At 50.0% G+C, this 20,507-nt stretch overlaps 1 protein-coding gene across 1 annotated transcript in view; it reads left to right on the top strand.

The window, feature by feature from the left end:
* LOC119466107 (probable oxidoreductase PXDNL) overlaps positions 1–20,507 on the top strand; it is a 47,001-nt gene that overhangs the window by 10,984 nt on the left and 15,510 nt on the right. Inside the window, 5 exon segments of the mRNA XM_037726591.1 lie at positions 7,247–7,417; positions 8,333–8,523; positions 9,717–10,031; positions 11,822–12,034; positions 13,601–13,787. Coding sequence (XP_037582519.1) covers positions 7,247–7,417; positions 8,333–8,523; positions 9,717–10,031; positions 11,822–12,034; positions 13,601–13,787 — 1,077 coding nt within the window.

The raw sequence follows: 20,507 nt of genomic DNA, 5'->3' as shown, positions 1-20,507 counted from the left end.
CGAAGATTGGATGAATCCGTGTACACAACTAGTACAAACTTTTCTTCCACTGGCAGCCGAGCGATCGCAGCGCGAAAGTTCCCCCTGGTGATTTTTGTAAGAAGCGCTATGCGCACCGGTATGCATGCATACGCCGATGACCGCGTAGGATCACCACATCTACAAACGACTTACGGCTTCCGCATCGCCAAAGAAATTATATTCAGATGAGCCTTCTTACCTTTCTCATTCGACAACTTAACCATACGGCAACTCGCTGCCACTTGCCCGAAGCTATCATTCCGTGGGTGTAGTTTTAATTGCTTCCTGCTGCGGCGGCAACGTTAAGGTCACCCTCACTCTCTCCCTGTCACAGCATCGTCTTATGAGACGACGAACAATGAAGGCCTGTAAAACTAGTTAGTGACCCTGAGTTACGGCAGTTAACAGGCGAGAACAAAGCACGGGTGCGCTTCGTTAATTAACCAGCAGTGAGAACTGGACACCGAGGTGCGCGGGCCACCCGGGAGACAGCCAGCTAGTTCCTTAGTTGCCGCGCCGTGCTCGCGCGGCAACGGACGCCTCGACCCGTGACACGAGCGTTGTTATAAGCCGTCCGGACTCGCGGTCACGTCGAGGCGAGACAGCAGTTAGAGATATTACGCGCGCAGAAATCGAGCTCGCCCTCCTCCCACCCCCCAACACCGTCTGTCCGGCCGGATAGCCAAGCTATCCAACGCGGATTGCCGTCGGCCGTGAGGATGAACGCGGGGCCGGTCGCGAGAGATGTAAATGAACGGCCTTGCCCGCAGCTCGTCCCGCGGAGGCCCTCGATCACGTGGGCCACGCAACGGGTTCGCCGCCGCGTCTCACTCCACGGCACTTCCTGCGTGCACGCCTGGACCCACGAGCGACCAGTGCTCATTGTGACGGTCAGTTTTCTGTTTGTCTATGAGGAAGGAAGGAGACTACGGCAGTGAACGCCGCGATGAAGTCGAAGAAAGTCGGGCCCAGCGCGCGATCATGTCGCAGTTTGGTTTTAGGCCTCATTCACGTGAACAGGCGATCGAGAAAAACTGAATGACTGCTTTCACTTGACTGACAGTCAGTGACAGTCATTGACTGACTGACTGACTGACTGACTGACTGACTGACTGACTGACTTGACTTGACTTGACTTGACTGACTGACTGACCAAAAACAGGCGCTTTTTCGACTAAAGCGACCGTTTGCGGCCATATTATATACGACCAGACGCTCTGCGACCGAAACTTAATCGCGCGACCTCGGCGAGTCTCCAGCGTGTATTAGGACTCTTGTCTCCCGATCCGGCGGCGTTCAGCGCGCGCTCTTCCGGAACTACAGCGGGTGCGACGGTAGTGTGCGGCTGCTGTACTCGCATGTTGCAACGAGGAATAGATATGTATACACGGCAACAAACGACCATGGTTGCACGAGCACATCGGGAGAAGATGTGCCCACAGGTATTGGCAGGGCACACGTACAAGTATGCAAGTATGCATCGATTAAAACCTACCGGAAACCAAAGTTACCGGGCCGAGTCCGCCGAGAGAACCCATGAGCGCAGCCCCGTGGAAAAAGGGAAAAAAAAAAAAAGCTTTTTTGACCCTTGGTGCAGCGGAGGTTGGGAGGTCACGTGTTAAGCCTACTTTTGGAGGCACGGGAGAGCCGAAACGCGAAGAGGACGGGTTCACGAAGAGTTCGCTTGCGAAGGCTGGCTCTGTGACATCATGCACCCTCGTAAATTCTCTCTTTCTTCTATGACTTTAATGACAGCGGTTCTGGGCGCCACCCGGATATATATCGGTGCTCCCGCCGGTTTCGTGAGTTCCGGGGTGCTGTTTCGGATAATCCCGTCATGCTGTCGAATTCCGACATGTTTGCGTTTTTGAGCCAGTCAGAGACAACTTGGCGGTTTTTTCAGCTCCCAAAATTAACACCACCATCCCTTACACGACCACCGTGTCTACACCAGCAGTCTACACCAGCGGTGTACTGTTGGTGTAGACAAGCCGCAAGTTTGTAAACGAACGGACATAGCAGAGGCAAGAAGAGCAAAAGACGTCAAGAACTTGCCATTCTTCGGCATTCTAACAACATTCGCAAAGTTACTTCACGCCACTATAGAGGGGGAGGAGGAACTATAACCTTGCACTGTTCCAATAGAACGGAAGCCGCACGCCAGCAAATTAAAATTGAAATGAAATTGTGTGTTTTATGAAAGGTCGCAGCGAAGGAAAGCTCAGAAATAACTTCGACCATCCCCCATGGGGTTTCGAAACATGCAGCTAAATTGCCGAAATCTAAGTACCCGAGCATTTTGTGTTCTGTATTCCCCAATTGCACAGAACCTAGCTTGGAAGACTGTCGGCGATCCTCGCGTCCACTTCGTGCATGCGATCACGCACAACCATCCTCATCGCGCAAGTTGTGAGCCACGTTCACCAGGTTAATTACTTCCTCAATTGTCGAAACTAGGAGTATTTTGTTACATTTCCGCTCCATATCTCGCTACGCAGTCATATCTTCTTATCAGGCTTCTTCACTATCGTCCAAGTTGTAGCCCGATGGATTTGTATATACTGCCACAACACGTTGATTACAAAAGAGATTAACTAAGTAGACCATAAAAAGAATATACCTTGTGAATCAGTGCCGCGCGTCTGTAATCAACGCACTCGACCTTGCGTGGCGACTTTTTCGGTGTCGTGACCATGGGCATCGATACCAGTTACATACCACAGGCCCTTTTCAGCATATATCTGCTACACGCACTTGCAAGAAGCCCACATTGCAGCCAGCCCCCGTGTGCCGCTTGAAATGCAAATACCTGTGAGAATCGCGGGGACAAGGTCGCTCAATTCGTGGCCCTTTTCGCTTTTCTCTTCTTCGCAATACCTCGCGCAACGAAGTCGTGCGAATGCCGTCGAGTCACCACGAGCCAACGCAAGTCGATGCGCATCTTGACCCGCTTTCTGGGACGCATTCGTGCGCACCCGGTCCAACGCTTTCGAGATTAAATTAATAATAGAAAAAACTAAGAAACCGGGAACAGAAGACAAATCGCGCGTGAAATCAAATTCCAGTCGAAAGTGAAACACAAACAGGCCTTGACCCCCGAAGGGCCTTCATTCCTCTTGCGTCCGAGAGGCTGACCTGCTGACCCAAAGGAGAGCCGAAAAATGTAAAAAGAAATCGGCTAACTTCAGCGCTTCCTGCCTCTATTAGCTCACAAGAATATACGTCATGCGACCGCAGCTGTCTCTCACGGCAATAAGTCGCCATCTTGTTTGCTTCCTCCATCTCTCACGGCAAGAAGTCGCCATCTTCTTAAACAGAAATTCATCGCGATGCAGACGACGTCATATTAGTCGGTTACTGTATACGCCCTGATTACGCCACTGAGATACATGAACAGACAGAACCGCTAAGATCAAAGGTGAGCCGAATACCCCGCATGGAAGCGAATGAATGGATGAATGAATGCTTTCTATTTTCTTGAAAGGGCGAGAGGTAGGCGAGGACTAAAGGCATACTTGCCTGACAGAGGTCGCCACCCCCATATACAATTCGAACAACGGATATCAAGCTTAATTTATAACATCTTGCTGTTGTACTGCACGAATCCTCTCTGATGAGTTTTGTTGCGACTTCAATCACCGTGTGGCGGCATAGGGGATATCTCGTTTTTCATGGTTGCATGCTGAGAGAAATGCTGAAGATGACGAGGCGACTTTACAACGCGACACGGCGACGCAGTAACGGAAAGGAGGGGGAACGTACACGGTAGACCCAGTTAGAAATCTTTACCTGTCGTCTTTAATGGCGACGGACACCGTGAGAAACAATGAGAAGCCGAGGCGGCAGGACGGGCCCCCGCTCGAGAACCACCCGCTGAGCCGGCGTAATACAAATTAAGCCCACGTGCACTCGGTTCGAAAGGAAAACAAAAACAACAACAACAACAAAAGAATGGGTCGTCGTTCAATCGGGTCAGGCGTATTGTCAAAGATAGATGACTGTGCTGCCGTGGGGATGAGCTCTGGACGACACGACGGGACATGTAGTAAGAAGGAGCGATATAGGCTTTTTCGGCTTCCTCACTTACCCTTTCCCGCTCCACTAGCAAACCATCCATACGATATATATATATGCATAAGCTATATCCATAAGGTATATACGGTACGTATGCGCTTTGACGCACGTAGCGGCATCGTTTTTCCGCACCGGGTTACGCGGCCAAGGTGGCCGTTACGCACCTCCGATCGCAACGCCGAGGAGGCTGTTTTTTTCCTACCTCGCTTTCCGGCCACGCTCCGCGTATAATGAATGTCCTCCCGGCGACGTCAGAAACGTACCCGAGAACACGTGTTGTCGCTCTCGCGTGTATGAATCCTAGACAGTTAAAGTTATCTGGCGATGCTTTCTCGTAGTCATGTTTTCTTTCTTTCTTTTTTGAACAATAATACATGGAACCCGTATGCTGGCTATGACGTCTTTCAGAAGCGAAAGATCCTATAGGATCGGGACCACAAACGCAACCGGCACCGAATATGATTCTAGCGATGCTTCAGTTCATGAAGCCTGCCGGCTTGAGCAACTGTCTCGAGTGCCAAGCGTTGGCATGTGTGCGCGACAAAATTCGCTCTCTCCCTCGTTACCCTTCTTGTATCTTCGTGCCCTTTCCTACTTGTAGGGTAGCAAACCGGACGCTCGTCTATAGTTGGCATCCTTACCTTCCTCCTTATACCGATCTCTCTCGCGCTGGTGATTCTCCCGTCTAGAAGGCGCTTCAATTGCCGACACGTGGTGCATGGATTGCGGGAGGAAGCAAACACAGCGTGACGAAGCAACTATGCTCTACCAATGATCCTTCTTTTGTGCTCATCAAAACCGAAATTCAGGCGAGCTGGTATGTAAATTCATCTCACCAGAACAGCAGGAAGCCAGATGAGGAAGACGAAGAAAGAAGGACAGAACGAAAGAAAGAAATAGGAAACATGTTTATGTTCTTGTATTCGGACACTCATCAGCACCTTGAGCTACGGCGAAAGAAGAAGAAGGTGGTGATGGTGATCATGATAAGGGACCGAACTTACAAAGCTTCTCATTCGTAAGAGACGTTTGTCATTGGCCAGTCGCCTTCACTAATATGTGTTAGCACCACAACAATAGGCTGGCACGTGCTCTCGAAAACAATTTAGACGTAAGGACATTTTCGTGTGAATACGGGCCTAGAATGTCACACTCGACACTGTCTTAAGCCGTATTGCGAAGTGCGAAACTTTCGCAGAGTCCACGACGACGAACGGGACAAACGCAGAAACCACTTTCGGTGCTCGCGACGTGAGCGCTGCGAGAGTATCGAATGTGGAGAGAGAGAGAAAAAAAATAAAGTTTATAATGGTCCCACAGACAAGAAATTGGCTGCCTTATTATATGTCAAACATTTTCTATCACCGAACCTGTTGGTTTCGATGGTCTCTCTTGCGTGTACATTTCGTCTTCTACCGAGACCCGAAGGCGGCGACATACAATTCGTGACTTTACTAAGGTCCCGAAGCGGCGACGTACTTACGACCTTTAACAAGGTATCCAGTTTTCTGATATCCATGTGATGTCTTAGTCCTCGGGGAATATCGATATCTAAATATAGCACGAGTAATCGAGCAAAGAATGTCTCTTGAGCCATGGTTTCGACAAGGGGACTCGTCTATGTCAGAGGTTAAAGTGTGACTGCAGAATGTGAAGCTTAATTTCTTCGAAGTTGTGACCTGATAGGTTCAAATGCTCAGCCACTGTATTTAGCAAGTACCTTGGTCGTGTCTGTAACGTGTCCTCCTAATCTATAACGTACGTTTGTACATTGGCTGTCCTGTTCCATCGATGTATTGTTTGTGGCAGAACGAACATTATAGGGTGTAAGTGGCGCTTGAACTAATGATGGTAAAGATGGACTTAATTTCGTGCACACCACTTGCAGTGTTATTAATTTTTATCACATATTTAAGGTGTCCATAGGTCGCACGCCTGCAGCAACAATACGCTAAAGGTTTTGCTTGCGCAACATCTCCTAGCTGAAGATACGTCCCTTGTTGGAGCACTGGTGGTCAGTTCTCGTGATGGGATGTCGTGTTTCTATTATGTCGTTCTTTCAGTACTTGGGCGTATTAAGTACAAATGTTACCGGCCACCTAATACAAACACCAAGCAACACACCATTTATAACGTATGAACCATCGCGCACAATGTTTCCACTGTATAACGTTTATAAACTTAAGCGTCCTTAAGCCACAATCAGCAGCTAGAGGAGACGCCACTGTTGAGGGCTCCGGATTAATTTGGCCACCTGGGGTTTTATGACTTGCACCCAAATCACGGTACACTATAGTGTTTTTGCATTTCGCTTCCACCGAAATAGGGCCGCCTGTGCGGTCGCCAATCGAACCCACGACCTCGTCATCAGCAGCACAACACCGTAGCCACTGAGCTGACGCGGCGGATGTAGCATATACTCTGAATTTACACATTATGTATTCTGACTGTGCTTCTGACATTGTATCTTTCAAGCAATATCCCCGCATATACCGCCCGAGCAGCTTGCGTCTGACGAAACGAGAAACAGAAATAAACACCTACAGTCGAAGCTCCGTTATAAGAAATTCACATCTAAAACAAGGATTCTTCGTTATATGTGGTATTCGTTATATCCGTACGTATTTAAATGTTGATTCAGTCGAACCCGGATGTCTTGGACCCACATATAACGAATTATTGTGTATATGGAACAGTTGTAAAATCCGCTTCAAAATTTTCGCATAAAAGTTTTACTTTATAAATCGAATTACCTATATATCGAACTTTTTTGTGATCCCCATCAGTTTCGATATACCCGGGTTCGACTGTATTGGCAAGGAACGTTTTATACTCACTTCGTTATATCGGATAATTCTTTATAATATTTTCGTTACATCGAGGGTAGATGTATATAACAGCTTTTATCTCGGTATCTGCGTGTGTTCCAACAAGCTGTTTGCACACGTGATACGGCTACATATCTCAGTGTCTTGAGGCTTGAGCGGCCGTTCCTGGAAGTGAATTCTTCGTTTCCGATGTGTTCGCAAAAACTCCAGAGCTCGCGCTTCCCTGCGCTCTTGCCATGTGTTCAATCTAGCCTCAGGTAACTTTTGAAAAAAACTTTCTTGAGTTGTTGCCTTCTCTTGTTTACTCTCTCATCCTCTCGCAGGCATCAGCTCCCTTCGCGTCGACTCGCGCGGCCGGCAGCTGCCCAGCGCGCGCACCGTCAGTGCGTCCATGTTCCTGGATCAGGACCGGCCTCACGACCATGCCTCCATGATGACCATCGCCTGGGGCAAGTTCGTCTTCCACGACATGTCGCACACGGCTCAGAGCGCCGGTACGTATACGCGTACAGTATGCGAGTCACTTTCGCATCAACTGTCCTAGCAATGGACACATTGTACTATACTGTACCCAGGTGTTCACTAGCATTGTACTGTACCTATTGTGTGTGTGTGTGTGTGTGTTCTACACTTCATTCTTTCTTTGTTATCCGTTATTTTACGATTAAATATAATAGAAATCGTTTTGTTTTATTGCAATATGGCACGTTTGTTTACCTCTAATTGCGCAATCAGGAACTTATCATAACATGTGAATTTTAGTGTATTTTCGTAACCCACTCGATCGCTTCTCCTACGACATCTGCCCTGAGTATACTATGAATAAATAAATAAATAAATAAATAAATAAATAAATAAATAAATAAATAAATAAATAAATAAATAAATAAATAAATAAATAAATAAATAAATAAATAAATAAATAAATAAATAAATGCAAGTGAAATATCAGCGTAAAATACTGACGTTTGGAGTGAGAATTCCACTCCACGCTCTGCAGTTCCGGTTACAAACCTACCGGTGTTAAATATTTTTTAATTATAGGAACAAACGAAGAAAAAGTATCTGATCCTCGTGCAGTTGGTTATAAGCGATCAATATAAGGGACGAAAACTATTCACGGAAAGACAACTTGCCGCAGGTGGGAGTCGAACCGACATCATCAGCATTGCGCGCGCGCAGTGCGAAAACGTGTGAGTGAAATGTGCGGGCAAAATGTGTGGGTGAAAGTGGACTGTTGCCACTTTCATTTCCATTTTTCCTATTCCTTTTACATTTCAATTAAAATCACATCACAGTTAATTTCTCCCTTGCCTTCTCTGGCTTCATTGTCTGTTGGCTTCGTATACGTGCAGTCATAGACATTCGAGCGTGCGGCAGGCTCAACGGTCCCTTGTAAAATACCGCAGGTTTCGAAGGGTCACGCATCAAGTGCTGCGACGTGGCCGAGGGCTTCGAACACCCGGAGTGCTTGCCCATCGACGTGCCGGCCCAGGACCCGTACTACGGCCGCTTCGGCCAGCGCTGCCTCGAGTACGTGCGCTCCAGCGCCGCCCCTCGGGAGACGTGCGGACTGGGACCACGTGAGCAGAACAACCAGGTATACGCACTGTGTGCACTAGTCGAACCCGGATAAATCGAACTCGAAGGAGGATCGCGAAATAGTTCGATATATCAACAATTCGATATATGAAAGAAACTTTTTACAAAAACTTTTCAAGGGGATCTTACAGCTGTTCGTTATATACGATAATTCGTTATATTCGGGTACGATGTATCGAGGTTCAACTGTATAGCCTTTCACACGAGATAGCTTTTTTTTTTTTTTGCCTCACGCGGAAGCTTTAGCTCGAGGCTAGCTTCGGTTTTCATGTTCGAACATGTGCGAAACGCCAGAAATGCGTGCACTAGGCAATCGCTCAAACAATGCGAATTACATTTGTCGCATTTAAGAGAGGAACCTCCCGTTCCCTGATGGGCACCTGCAGTGAAATGTACACACGCGTTTATTGTCATTCCAATTACATCCCCATGCGGCCACCACGGCTTGGAATCGAATCGACGACCTTGTGTTCAGTAGCAGATCGCCATAGCCCCGAAGCCACGGGGCACTATGTGTATCTCCTCTGTACTGATAAGCATTGCGCCTAATACCACTCTCCGCCTACCATCATTGACGCCTAACAAGAGAAAATATTTAATGCGGCACACCGTCACACTGTGCGGCAATCACATTGCTGGCGCTTTAGCTTCGACTGCCGGCCGAGGTTGTGGCAATGCACTGCACTGGTTTGTAGAAGGATGCCATGGCGCCACCAACCACAAGTCATCGGCTGCAAAGCCGAGTGATTGTCCTCTTGCGAGAGGGAACAAAAATCGCGCGTGCTCTTACACTGAACGTGTTCCCTTTAACAGCGGACCACAGTGTACAAGCATGTACAAAATGGACGAGTCTTACACAATGTGCGACACGCACGTATCTTTCGGCAAGTGGAGCCAATGCTGCTGGAGCCGAATCCTTAAAGGGTTTTGCTCGTAAGAACTTTTTCCTGATTGGCCAGCGGCTTTCACTTATGATATACTTGCTGTCGCTATTGGACTGTTCTTGCTCTTACGAACTTTACTAGCGTAAGAACCTTTCGTTAATAGGGGCCCTGAATTCTATCCAGATCGAAACGCGGTCGCCGCACGCAGCTGAAACATTGCGGGGTCTCCTCTAAATTAGCTCCGTCTGCATTTCGTCGTCCTCGTCTCGTTGTCTCCCGTTTATTAATAATGGCGCCGCGACCGCAGGTGACGTCATTCCTGGACGGCTCTACCATCTACGGCTCGTCCGAGGCCGAGGCCAAGTTCCTGCGCGCCTTCGAGGCGGGCCAGCTGCTCAGCCAGCGGACGCAGGGAGGCGAGGAGCTCCCTCCGGCCGACCTGTCCACGCTCGACTGCCGGCGCGGTTCGCAGGACCCGCCCTGCTTCTCGAGCGGGGACCCGCGCATCAACTCCGACCTGGGTCTGGCCATGATGCACACGGTGTGGCTCAGGGAGCACAACCGGGTGGCGCGAAGCCTGCAGGGTCTGAACCCGCAGTGGGACGACGAGAGAACCTTCCAGGTGAGAGACGGCACACGAATAGACGCCATGGCATATTCAGCGTCCCTGTGCTACGAGTTGTCGTTTGATCGGGCCTCGCTCTGTCAGTCTGCTGTATAGCCTCCTGGCGGTGGGGTATTCTGCAAGCGTCCACCTAGTGGACATGTCCATTTCGTCTGCTGCTGCTGAAGTTCCGATTGGCTGGGCTGGGGTACTCGTCAAAAGGAGACAGGCTCTCCAGCCAATCAGCACTTCAGCAGCAGCAGACGAAATGGACTTGTCCACTAGGTGGACACTTAGCAAATGCTCCCCCCCCCCCCCCTCCCCATCAGATGGTTAGAGCGACCACCCCGAAAATATGTTGTTGCCGGGTTCGACCCCCGACCAGGACGAACTTTCCGTCACTTGTGAAGCTTTGGCGTTTTTTTTTTTCTTTTCGTTTTTTTTTTCGGAGATAGCCGTGTGAGTTTTCCTTTGTATACCTTCGTGTTACAGCCTTCACGAGCTTCATCTACCTTGCGTGCTTCCTCAGTACTCGTCTGCAATATCTTGCTTATATACATTGAAATAAAAAAAAAGGAATACAAAGGGGTTCTTTTTCAAACAGCCGTAGTTAAGCAAGTAAATATATGAAACAAAAATAAAGTTCAGAAAAGCGACCGCGAAGAGTCTTTGCACATATTTTGTGTTTCCGTGATCACCTTTGTTGCCGTGTCACCGTGATTTTCCGTGGCTCTTGTGGGCGCGGTTGCGAGTGCCGTGTTCGCGAGGGGAACGCGGCCCTAACGAGGGACGTCATTTTTACTACCGAATGAACACTCTTATTTAGAGACTGCTCAGGGAGATATGGTTTTTGTGTAATTGTGTTTGCATATTTGTGACCTTTAAATTTGGTGTCGGTATATTCTTTTGCGCATTCTTTGCTTCAAACCTCTGCATTCGTTTGGTACTTATCTGTCCATTAAGAAAAAGTGGAGTAGCGCGAGCGCCGTCTACAGGCGCCAACATCTCATTGAATGCGATTATAATAATAAAGAAAGAGCTCAGAAGAGTAATTAAACGACGTCCCGATTTCATTCGATATACAAACGAGCATGCGGGTATAAAAGGCGAGAACAGGCTACGCTATATAGACTATACAGAATGAGTCTTTGGACGAAGCACGTGAGGCCCCGATTTAGGTCGAGATGTCAGACGCGCGGATGAGAAGTATAAGTAGACAAGGTAACGTGCGCATACAGATACAAAACGTGAAAGCAGGTTGTAGTATTGTAGACAGCGCACACAGGTGAGAACGACACATGATGAGACAGCACATGCATGCAGACACAAAATGTTAAAGCCTGTGTGCATGACGCTATACTCAATTCAGCGCCGCGTCACAGAGCCCTCTCATGAAATTGATGCGGAATCTGTAAGCGATACGTGAACAAAACGGGATAAGTGGAGGTGAGTATTCGCAGACGCAGGCGGCACCTACCATTCCAAAACGATTCAAACGCAGTGAAGTAATTCCGTGTTTCCTCCGTTTTACCGTCACAGAATTCACGCGGAATGATATGAAATACGTGAAATTGTCGTACTGCATGTCGTGCGTATTATTTGCGTAGCCTTCCAAATATTGACGCAGCTGCACCGTCCCGAGCGCCACTTTTCGAAACACGTGGTGTAAATAGAGCGCGCGCGGAAACCTATTGACAAGGCAGCTTCGCTGGAGACTGCTAAAAGCCCGAAAGTTCTGCGACTTCGCCTCGCTTGCACCAGCCAATCCCGCCTTGTGCCTAATCACTGTGCCCTCCGCGATATTGCAGGAAGCTCGCCGCATCGTGGGCGCCGAGATGCAGTTCATCACGTACAACGAATTCCTGCCGGCGCTGCTGGGACCGGAAGTGGTCGAGCGGTTCGGGCTGCGCCTCGAGAACCAGGGCTACTTCCGGGGATACGACGCACGCCGCCTGCCCGGAGTTACCAACGTCATGGCGGCCGCCGGTGTCTGGGCTCTGGCCTCCGCTGCACCCGCGCAGGTACGGCGCGAGCTCGTTTCGGAAAGCCTGCCGAGGACGTTTGACGGTAACCTCGTTTTAACGAATTCGGCGGATATAACGAAATTACGTACTTTTCAATGGTCGTGCGCGGTTTAACGGGAGTTTCACGTTGAATAACGAAGCCAAAAACTAAGAAGTGTAAGCGATGCAACGCTCGTGTAACAAAACGAAACAATTTCATTTGCGTCCTGTTTGTCTGTTTGTTTATATTCGGGCATAACAGGTACGAGGTTACATGAGACCATGTTCGACATGCTAGTCATTAAGGTTTGTTCCAACATTCATCAGCATTAGAGAAGAATACGCTGCAGTGACAGCAACAAAACTTCGGGCGCAAGTAATGGAAGGAAAATGGAAATCGTCTATGCGACTCGACAGTTGGCGCCACCTAACGTCGACAAGATATAAGCTAAGAAAAGCACATACTATCGCTGTATTAAACTTTTTTGCGTGTGGAAACCTACGAAAAACACCACGTAGCTTACATTAAGCGCCTAAGAAAGCGCGACTACGTTTTCTTGGTCGCAGGCGACCTTCCCGTGCAGTTTCCGAGCACTCTGCTCAGCCGCCATCTTGATTAGACAGCGAAGTAGCCGGCATTGTTTTTGACTTCGATGCTGTCTTCGCGAAACTGTCTTTCGCGCCGGCTTCTTCAGAAGTGGAACAAGACTTAAGATGTCCGCTGTCCACTTAGTTGTCTACTTAACAATCTCCGGCGAGTATTGGAACAAAGTCTATTTCAGAAATCCTTCACTGCCAGTGCAATGACCCCTGCTAGCGGAAGCGGAGTGCGAGTACTGATGAAAGGTATAGAGCGCACCCAATGTAGTTTCTCGTATGCACTCTCTTAGCATTTCTTATAGGCCCTCTGCTAGCACGTCCCACTCAAAATATAGTGTTATCATCTTCATCGTCACCATTGTCTACTATATGTTCACTGCAGGATGAAGGCTTCTTCCATCTGTCGCCAAGCCCACTGCTTTTGCTTAAAGGTGTCACCAAGACAATATAATGGCAACACCTTGCTACATTGTAATAAAACCCGACGCTTTAAAAACACACGCCAAAGGAGGAAAAAATGTCAATGTACAACCTGTGGCAACAATAGTAAAGGCCAGCCAGCCGTTGCCGAGAACGGCTTAATGGCTTTTACTTTTCTTGCGGTCAGGATGTATGTTCGGGAAGATTACGTCTCTGCCGATTTCTTTACGCCAGCGGCTAATTACAACGTATCTGCCATAGAAACAACAGTTCCGATCACTATGTCTGAGCTTAGAGCCATGAGATGCCACCAGCTTCCGTCTACGTCTCCGGCATTTCGTAAACGTGTGTCCCAAGGTTCCTTCAGCGGTGCTTATAGTGTATTGAGACCTCTGCAATCAACCATATGGTTGTAAGTCAGCGTCGCGCGTGCGTTCCCCGTTGTGTCCTCTGTTGCCGCGTGGTTATAGTTCCGGTGAAAAAAGATTTAAAAAAAAAGAATAGTGGTCCGGAACACGGCAGTGTCGAAGCTGCCACTGACAATCCCTACTCACTGCGGCGCAGGTGGAACTGTTCGACCCGGGCCGGTTCCAGCGGCTGGGCAGCCTGCCGGAGACGGCGTTCCGGCCCCAGGAGCTGTACACGCGGCTCAAGCAGATCGCCGCCGGCGCCCTCATGCAGCACGCCCAGAAGATGGACAACTTCGTCTCGAGACACGTGACCCAGGACATGTTCGCCTCCTCAAACAGAGGTGAGCCACCGCGCGAAACACACGGCGCAACTCGTCACACGACGTCACGAAGGCGCGTCGTCAAAGCCGCCGAATTATGTCTTCGCATTTGTCGTTCACTGGCTATCCGCACAAACCTCCGCAATTATAGCCGAGGCTGGTTAATGAAATTCGGGCGAAATATTTATTTCGCCGTCGCAAATGGCATCCCAGAAGTCGTGAAATAATTGTGCGAGAACTGTCCGTTCCCATCGAAGGTTCTTGTCTGTCTGCTATATGTAGTGTTCGCGTTCTTCGCCCAACGCGAACAGCACGCCGTCCCCTATTCATGGGTCCCTTTGTATCGGCAGTGAAAGTCCGACCACCGACAAAACGGGTGAAAGATTCAAAGAAAGCTATCCCTTTTAATACACAAGGAAAGAGCGGTTTGCGTCGAGGAACGTCTGTCTAGGCGTGGAAACACGCTATCGTCAAACGCTGCTGCAGTAGCGGCGCAGCACGGCCACACACTGCTGACACAAGCGATTCAGACGTTGCAAAGCGGCGGGGGATCGCGAGTCAACGTTTCGCTGGAACAGCTAGAGAGAAGGAACCGCGGTGAGTGGGCTGAACGTTCGGAACAGCGCGTAATAGTCAGTCTGGTCCGGATGCGCCGGCACGACTGAGGAGAGACGTCACGGAAGACAGCTTCCGGGTCTTCAGCGGTGGCCCGCGGGTCGTCAGTGTGCAGCCACCGCCGAAGACCACTTGCAGCGTGCCGATGCGAAATCTTGTCGAGCACTGCTGCGTAGACGTCTGTATGTATGTATGTACACGGCCGGGGCACGGATGCTGGAGACGCAAGGAGAGTGAACACGACAGCGTAAGAACCATCGCGCATGCGCCCGGCGGCGTTCATCCGCGCACGCGGTTCGGAATATGCCGGCTTTTCCTTGCGTTTTACTCCGGCCCGTGTATGATGGTTTCGAGGGCCTCAAGAAAGCAGGAAAGAAAGATGCACGACGTCGCCGGAGCGGGAGTGGTTATTTCTGTTGCAGGTTGCCTGACCTCTCTGCCACCGCACTGCGTTTGCGGTTGATGCGCACGCCGTTCGTTCTTCGATTTAGTTTTTTTTTTTTTTTCGCTCAGTTCGTGCACGTGTTTAACAACAACAACAAGAACGACAACAATCGCAACGCAGTTTACGTTTTCCCGGTTAACAACGTCACGAAACAGCAACACGAGAAGGAGCGCTCGAAAGCGCAGCGGGCCCAGACGCAGACCTCGGGACCACAAATTGCGTCGGTGACTTCCTCCAGGCCACTTTTGCAACGTCGCCAGACGCACGTGAATGCCGTCTACCCTCTCACTCTCTCTTCGCCTTCTCCCAGGCCTTTGCCGCCATTAGCGACAGCAGCTAGCAAACGGGAGCTTGGCGAAACACAGTCCTCTTGCTGGTCATATTACCATTACCTGAGGAGCATTGCGTGAGCCATCTGTGCCCCCCGTATACACCAACGTGTATGTATCATCACAACGCCTTCAAAAAATACGTTTTTATATCCCCTCTAGTACACAGTTGCGTGTACGTCAGGCGGATATCACTGTGGTAGAAATTTAGCATTCAAATCGAAGTTCACATCTAATGGCGAAGAACGCCGAACGCCGCGCACACTACCTTCCTATCCGAAACCGTCTCCGTCGTCTCAACAATAAAGAACCACAAGTATCACGAACATATTCCACGTCGAATTAACGCAAGAAGAGGTCGTCGTTGTCCGCAATAAATGGTCTGAACCGAAGCGGCAAACCACGTACATAACTGCAGCTTAGAAAGCCTCGAGCAATGGATCACCGCCTCGCGCCGACATCTGCGGACAAAGCCCTCGGCATGACGCAATGGCGCAACCAGACATCGAAGACTTTGCCCCGGGCCCGGGCGGGAGTCATAAGCCACCTTGAACCATTAAGGACCCCCCGCGGCTCCCTACAGACCAGCTCGTTAATGAACCTTCGCCGTCAATCCCCGAGAGCTCGATTAACCCCGTGACTCGCACGTCTGGGCGCAGGGAACGCCTCTCTCTCTCTCTCTCATGCTCGCTTTCACATCCACTTTCGTCAGGGCGTACCGCGATGAGGCAACAAACCAGCGGTGAAACAAGCCGGAAGGGGGGGGGGGGGGGTGAAAAGAAAGCGAGACGGCGCCGAATCGAGTTTTCCTCTCCGGGCGCACGTCGTGCGTGTCATCGTTTCTCGATCATCGATCTCTCTCCCTCGTTCGGCGGGACGCGGGGGCAACCCACGTCTTCATTTGCTCCCCTCTCTCTCTTCTGCTCCACGAACGCCGCAATCTCCGGCGCCTACACCGGCGCCGCCACGCAGTCTGGAATTCCAGGCGACGTCGCACGACCCCTTGCGCAACTCGCACGACGCGGCGCGCCGCTGGAACCCCTGCTGGTAGGCTAGTACCGGCAGACCAGCTGCCGACCGCGGGACGTCACAACAGTACGGCAATGCTTGCCGCCACAGCCTATGGGGGGGCGAAAACAGTTACGACTGGCTCTAAAAGCCTGGGTTTTCTCTTAAGGCAATGCAAGTATTCGTAGGTGAATGCAATTACACGTACAACCAACGTTTATAAATACTTCGCGGTGAGGCTCTTTGCTGGCGCTCTGGTCACAGGTTCCGGCTGAAGCTATGCCAATATACTGCGGAGAGAGATATTTAAAAGGAAGGTAGTGATGTTAACCAGTCAATATTCCGGTTGGCGCCCCTACACTGGGGGAATTCAGAAGGAGAAGAGAAATAAGGGAGAGGGGGGGGGCTGGAGAGACGAGCACAGACAGCACGACACTGTGAAAGTCGCTCGCACAAGCTAGACGTTCTCAGAAAGCGGAAAAGTGCCTTCACTGCCTTCTGAGCCCATGATCGGGGGGTATCGACGGTGTTCTAGTATTGTCTGTTCACCCGGAAGACGATCATCTATCTAGTTTCCTGAATGCGTTGGACATAGATTGTCTTTGCGCTTCAAACTAAGGACAGTTTACTGGGGATATGCAGAAAAATGGCAGCGCCACAAACCACAAGTTATCTGCTGCAAAGCCGGACGATTGTGCGCGTGACAGGAGGAAAGAAAATTCGCACGTGCTTTACACCAAATCGTTCCCTGTAACAACGGACCGCACTGAATGTGTAGGCAGTAGTCACGTGACTTATCGTTCAAAGCGATGAACGGCGAAAAAAGAAGAGCAGGGTCTGCATAATCGTCTGCCAGTTTTGCCTGTAGTATACGCCGATTTGTTTGGAAACTTGCAGCTTGCCTATACGCTTTTGCGATGTCATGCATCGCTGGTGGCAACATTTCGTGGCGAAGTGTTCAAACTAATATGGCCTTATTCTGTTGTCTGCGACATATTCCGGCGCGCGTAGCACAGCAGCAGGAAGTAATAGGCGTCGCCGCCAAAGCCTCAGTGACATGCAAGACTGATATCCTGCGGTTGCAATCAGCGCATTTCCACAAGACAAGCTCATTTGTCATAACGCGGGACCAATAAGAGACCTCGTGGCTCTCAACTTTTCAGCACAATACAATGCAATGCAATACAGTTTCATTTCCATCAATGCAACAAGATAGAGGAGGTCGGAGAGAAATACCGAAAGCGCTTGACGAGGTTTCCACCCCCTTTACAGTAGGCAGGAGCAGGTATCTCGCTCTGATGTTATCATCTAAAGTTGCGCATCGCGAATAAGAAGCAAAACATCAGTTTCGCTTCAGTGCGCTTACGTATTACGTCTGGCTATGCTCTCATACCATACAGTACGTATATGCATTTAGCCAGTACTTGTCACTGTATAGATGAAGTCGCCAGCGATCTGCTTTTAGAGACTAGAAGAAGGGGTCGCCCAGCTGAGTTTCACCTTTACCGTATCGTCCCGAACGATCAACCAGCCCCGGACACGACGCTTGCGTTATGGGGGAGATCGAGCGACCGCAGCTGTGAAGGCGCGTTCACACTGGCGCTCTCGTCGGGCGCGACAAAATGTTCATTGCCGCCCGCGAACTCTCGCGAGATGCGCTGTCCGTGCACGGAAGCTGGCAGGGTCACTTCTCGCGGGTTTGTTTCGAATCCATGGTTAGTGAAAGAGTATTTGGTATGATTCGATTTGTAATGTCTTTATTAGAAAAAAAGAAAAGAAGCAGCCCCGATTGCCGTAAGCATTAGAGGCGTGTGTGAATGACCCCCATGGGGACGACCTTTGGAACAAACAAAGGCCCCTATGAGCGCCTTTGGTTGTTCTCGTCGGTGCGGGCGGTTCCCAAGGGGACGATGGCCTGGTTCATCTTCATGACAGACGAATTCGGCAAGCTTCGCCCACAGTTAGGAACATCTTCGCGATTGATGTGGAGAGGTCGAATCCAATCATCCAATGTGGCTGGCTGGATGTCTCGAGGTATTTCGTTCAGGATGCGCCTTGCGGATTGCCTCGTACGTGCAGGACAACCCCACATCTCATGTCTTGTTGCGGCTTGACGCTGGTATGTTGCGCCTATCCTTTCGTTTGGCTCGTCACCAAAAAAGAGATGTCTCTTGTGGGGTGACATCATCGTATTGATATGTACGTGCGTAGGCCCAAAAAATTATGCAGGTCTCACGCACTGTGGGAAATGGGAAGCAAAGCCTTCGATAGCCGGCAAGGCGGAAATTCCGCATTCTGATTGGCTTGCTACAAGCGACTGCGTTTTAATTTTTTAATTTATTTCCAGCGACGAAAATCCGTCTCGGACTGATCGGCGCCAACGAGGGCTCTTTTCCGCTCGCGCGACGCTAAGTTTCCGGTCGCCGACGAGACCGCTGCCCATAAAATCTACGTGGCGCGACCGGAAATAGGCCTACTAGTGTGAACGGGGCTTCAGTGCCGCCTCGCTTGATCTCGAGACTGCGACGCATACGCACCGTTGCTTCTGGTTTTGATAGCGTACTACTACAGGGTCGCGTGACACCCGCGACAGAAGACGCGAGACGGCGACGCCATCCGTTAGTCATTATATATACTGGCGACCCCAGTGACGTTCAGTGCGTGCGTGCGTGCGTGTGTGTGCGTGCGTACACGCGCGTGTCTTTTAGACGTGGCAGTCGCGCGCACGTCGGTGTATGTCAAGTCAGTACCACGCGGGCGGCAGCCAAGAAACAGGTAGCTCGATCGCGCACTTCCACCTACTCAGTGAATTGTGACGCAACGCAGGGAACGGCCCATGGATACGACGAGTGTACGCGCGCCATAGCTGCCTGGAAGACAAACGGTTCTGGCTTGCAGTGCAAGACTTGCCCTATAGCGCGCGGGAAGACGACTCCGTCAGCTGTATGCAGTGACGAGCGTGTAGTTCGCGACGCGGATTGCGAATGCAACCTGCGTGTTCTGCGGTTCGCGACGCCACCCCCGAGACGCGCCTCAGTTTCCTCATCGTCCTTTGAGGGACAGTCAGTGCGCGATCGTCTCGCTCGGGCGTAGCGGAATTTCCGAGAAAACCAAAATCAGGTTTGTGTGGCGCAAGGGGAAGGGGGGGGGGGGGGGGGGGGGGAGTAAGCGGGCTATGCGCGTTGAGCGTGGCTGAGCTAACATGCACGCGTTTGCTCCTTCGCTTTGCCTTCCTCACTGGCACCTCGCTACGATTTCTCCGTCGTCGTGGGGTATAAGTTCGTAACCTCGGTTTCCTTTGCAACCGACGACTCTCTGTGTTATAGCGCTCTTCCGTAACCAACTCTATAGCGATCGCCTTCTCTCGTGGCAGTGTATCCGCTAATCGCAGCACATGTGCGTATCACTCGTCGGGAACAACCCCGCCGGAGGAAATTCAGTTGTGCATCCGCACTTGTCTCATATTCTTACCCGTATATAGTTTGTCGCGTGGGTCAAAGCGACGGAACTAATCCACGAGAACAGTTCCTGCAACATGCAGTCGCCGCCGTTAAAACACACACACAAAAAAATCGTCATATCAATGGCACTTCAGAATGGGCAGCAGGGATGAGCTTCTTCAAATAACGAAGGAAAGAACGAAATAAAGAAAAAACGAAAGAAAGAAGCAAACAAACAATCTACGATTCTTTAGGACTGTCAATTGGAAGTTCCGCCTATGCTGACGGCTTATACTTTTTTTCTTTTTTGTATGTTGAACGTACGACCTTTGCTATGCTTCGTTTTTCGTTTTTTTTTTTTCTTCTTCCTGTACTTATACTATAAATAGAAAAGGCAGTGCCGTCTCTGTCATAGTCACGTGGTTGTTCTGAAGGCCTCGCTTAAATTTCATGTTTTTCACTCCCGATAGGAGCCATGTATCTATACTGAAAGGTAGAAACGGCAGATTTGCACGTTCACTGTTTTCTCATTTTCTTATCTTCAGTGCTCCGGGTCCAACTCCGTTGCTGACTGTCCCGTCGTAACGAAGAAAAATGTAGTACAGAAACAACCAGGTGAAAGCGACGCTAAGCGAGAAAATTCCCGAGAGTCCCCAGAGGCGATAGAAGTCGTAGACCCCCCCTTTCCAGTGGGCGTATAGAGGCGAACGTGCTATACAAAGCTGCTGGAGAAATTCTGAAGCTCCTCGCAAGAGAAAGTCCTCCAGGGCTGCCTAAGAGAAGCATTGGAACTATGATGCATAACGAGCTTCGTCGTATATCTCCCTCTAACAGAAGCATTCGTGCTTTAAAGGGACACTACAGAGCACTAAATCAGGTTATAGATATGAAGTATTCTTTCAAA

The sequence above is a fragment of the Dermacentor silvarum genome, chromosome 10, assembly GCF_013339745.2.
Source record: "Dermacentor silvarum isolate Dsil-2018 chromosome 10, BIME_Dsil_1.4, whole genome shotgun sequence".
Lineage (NCBI taxonomy): Eukaryota > Metazoa > Arthropoda > Arachnida > Ixodida > Ixodidae > Dermacentor > Dermacentor silvarum.
Note: the sequence above shows the minus strand (reverse complement) of the source record. Positions and strands in the feature narration are given on the sequence as shown.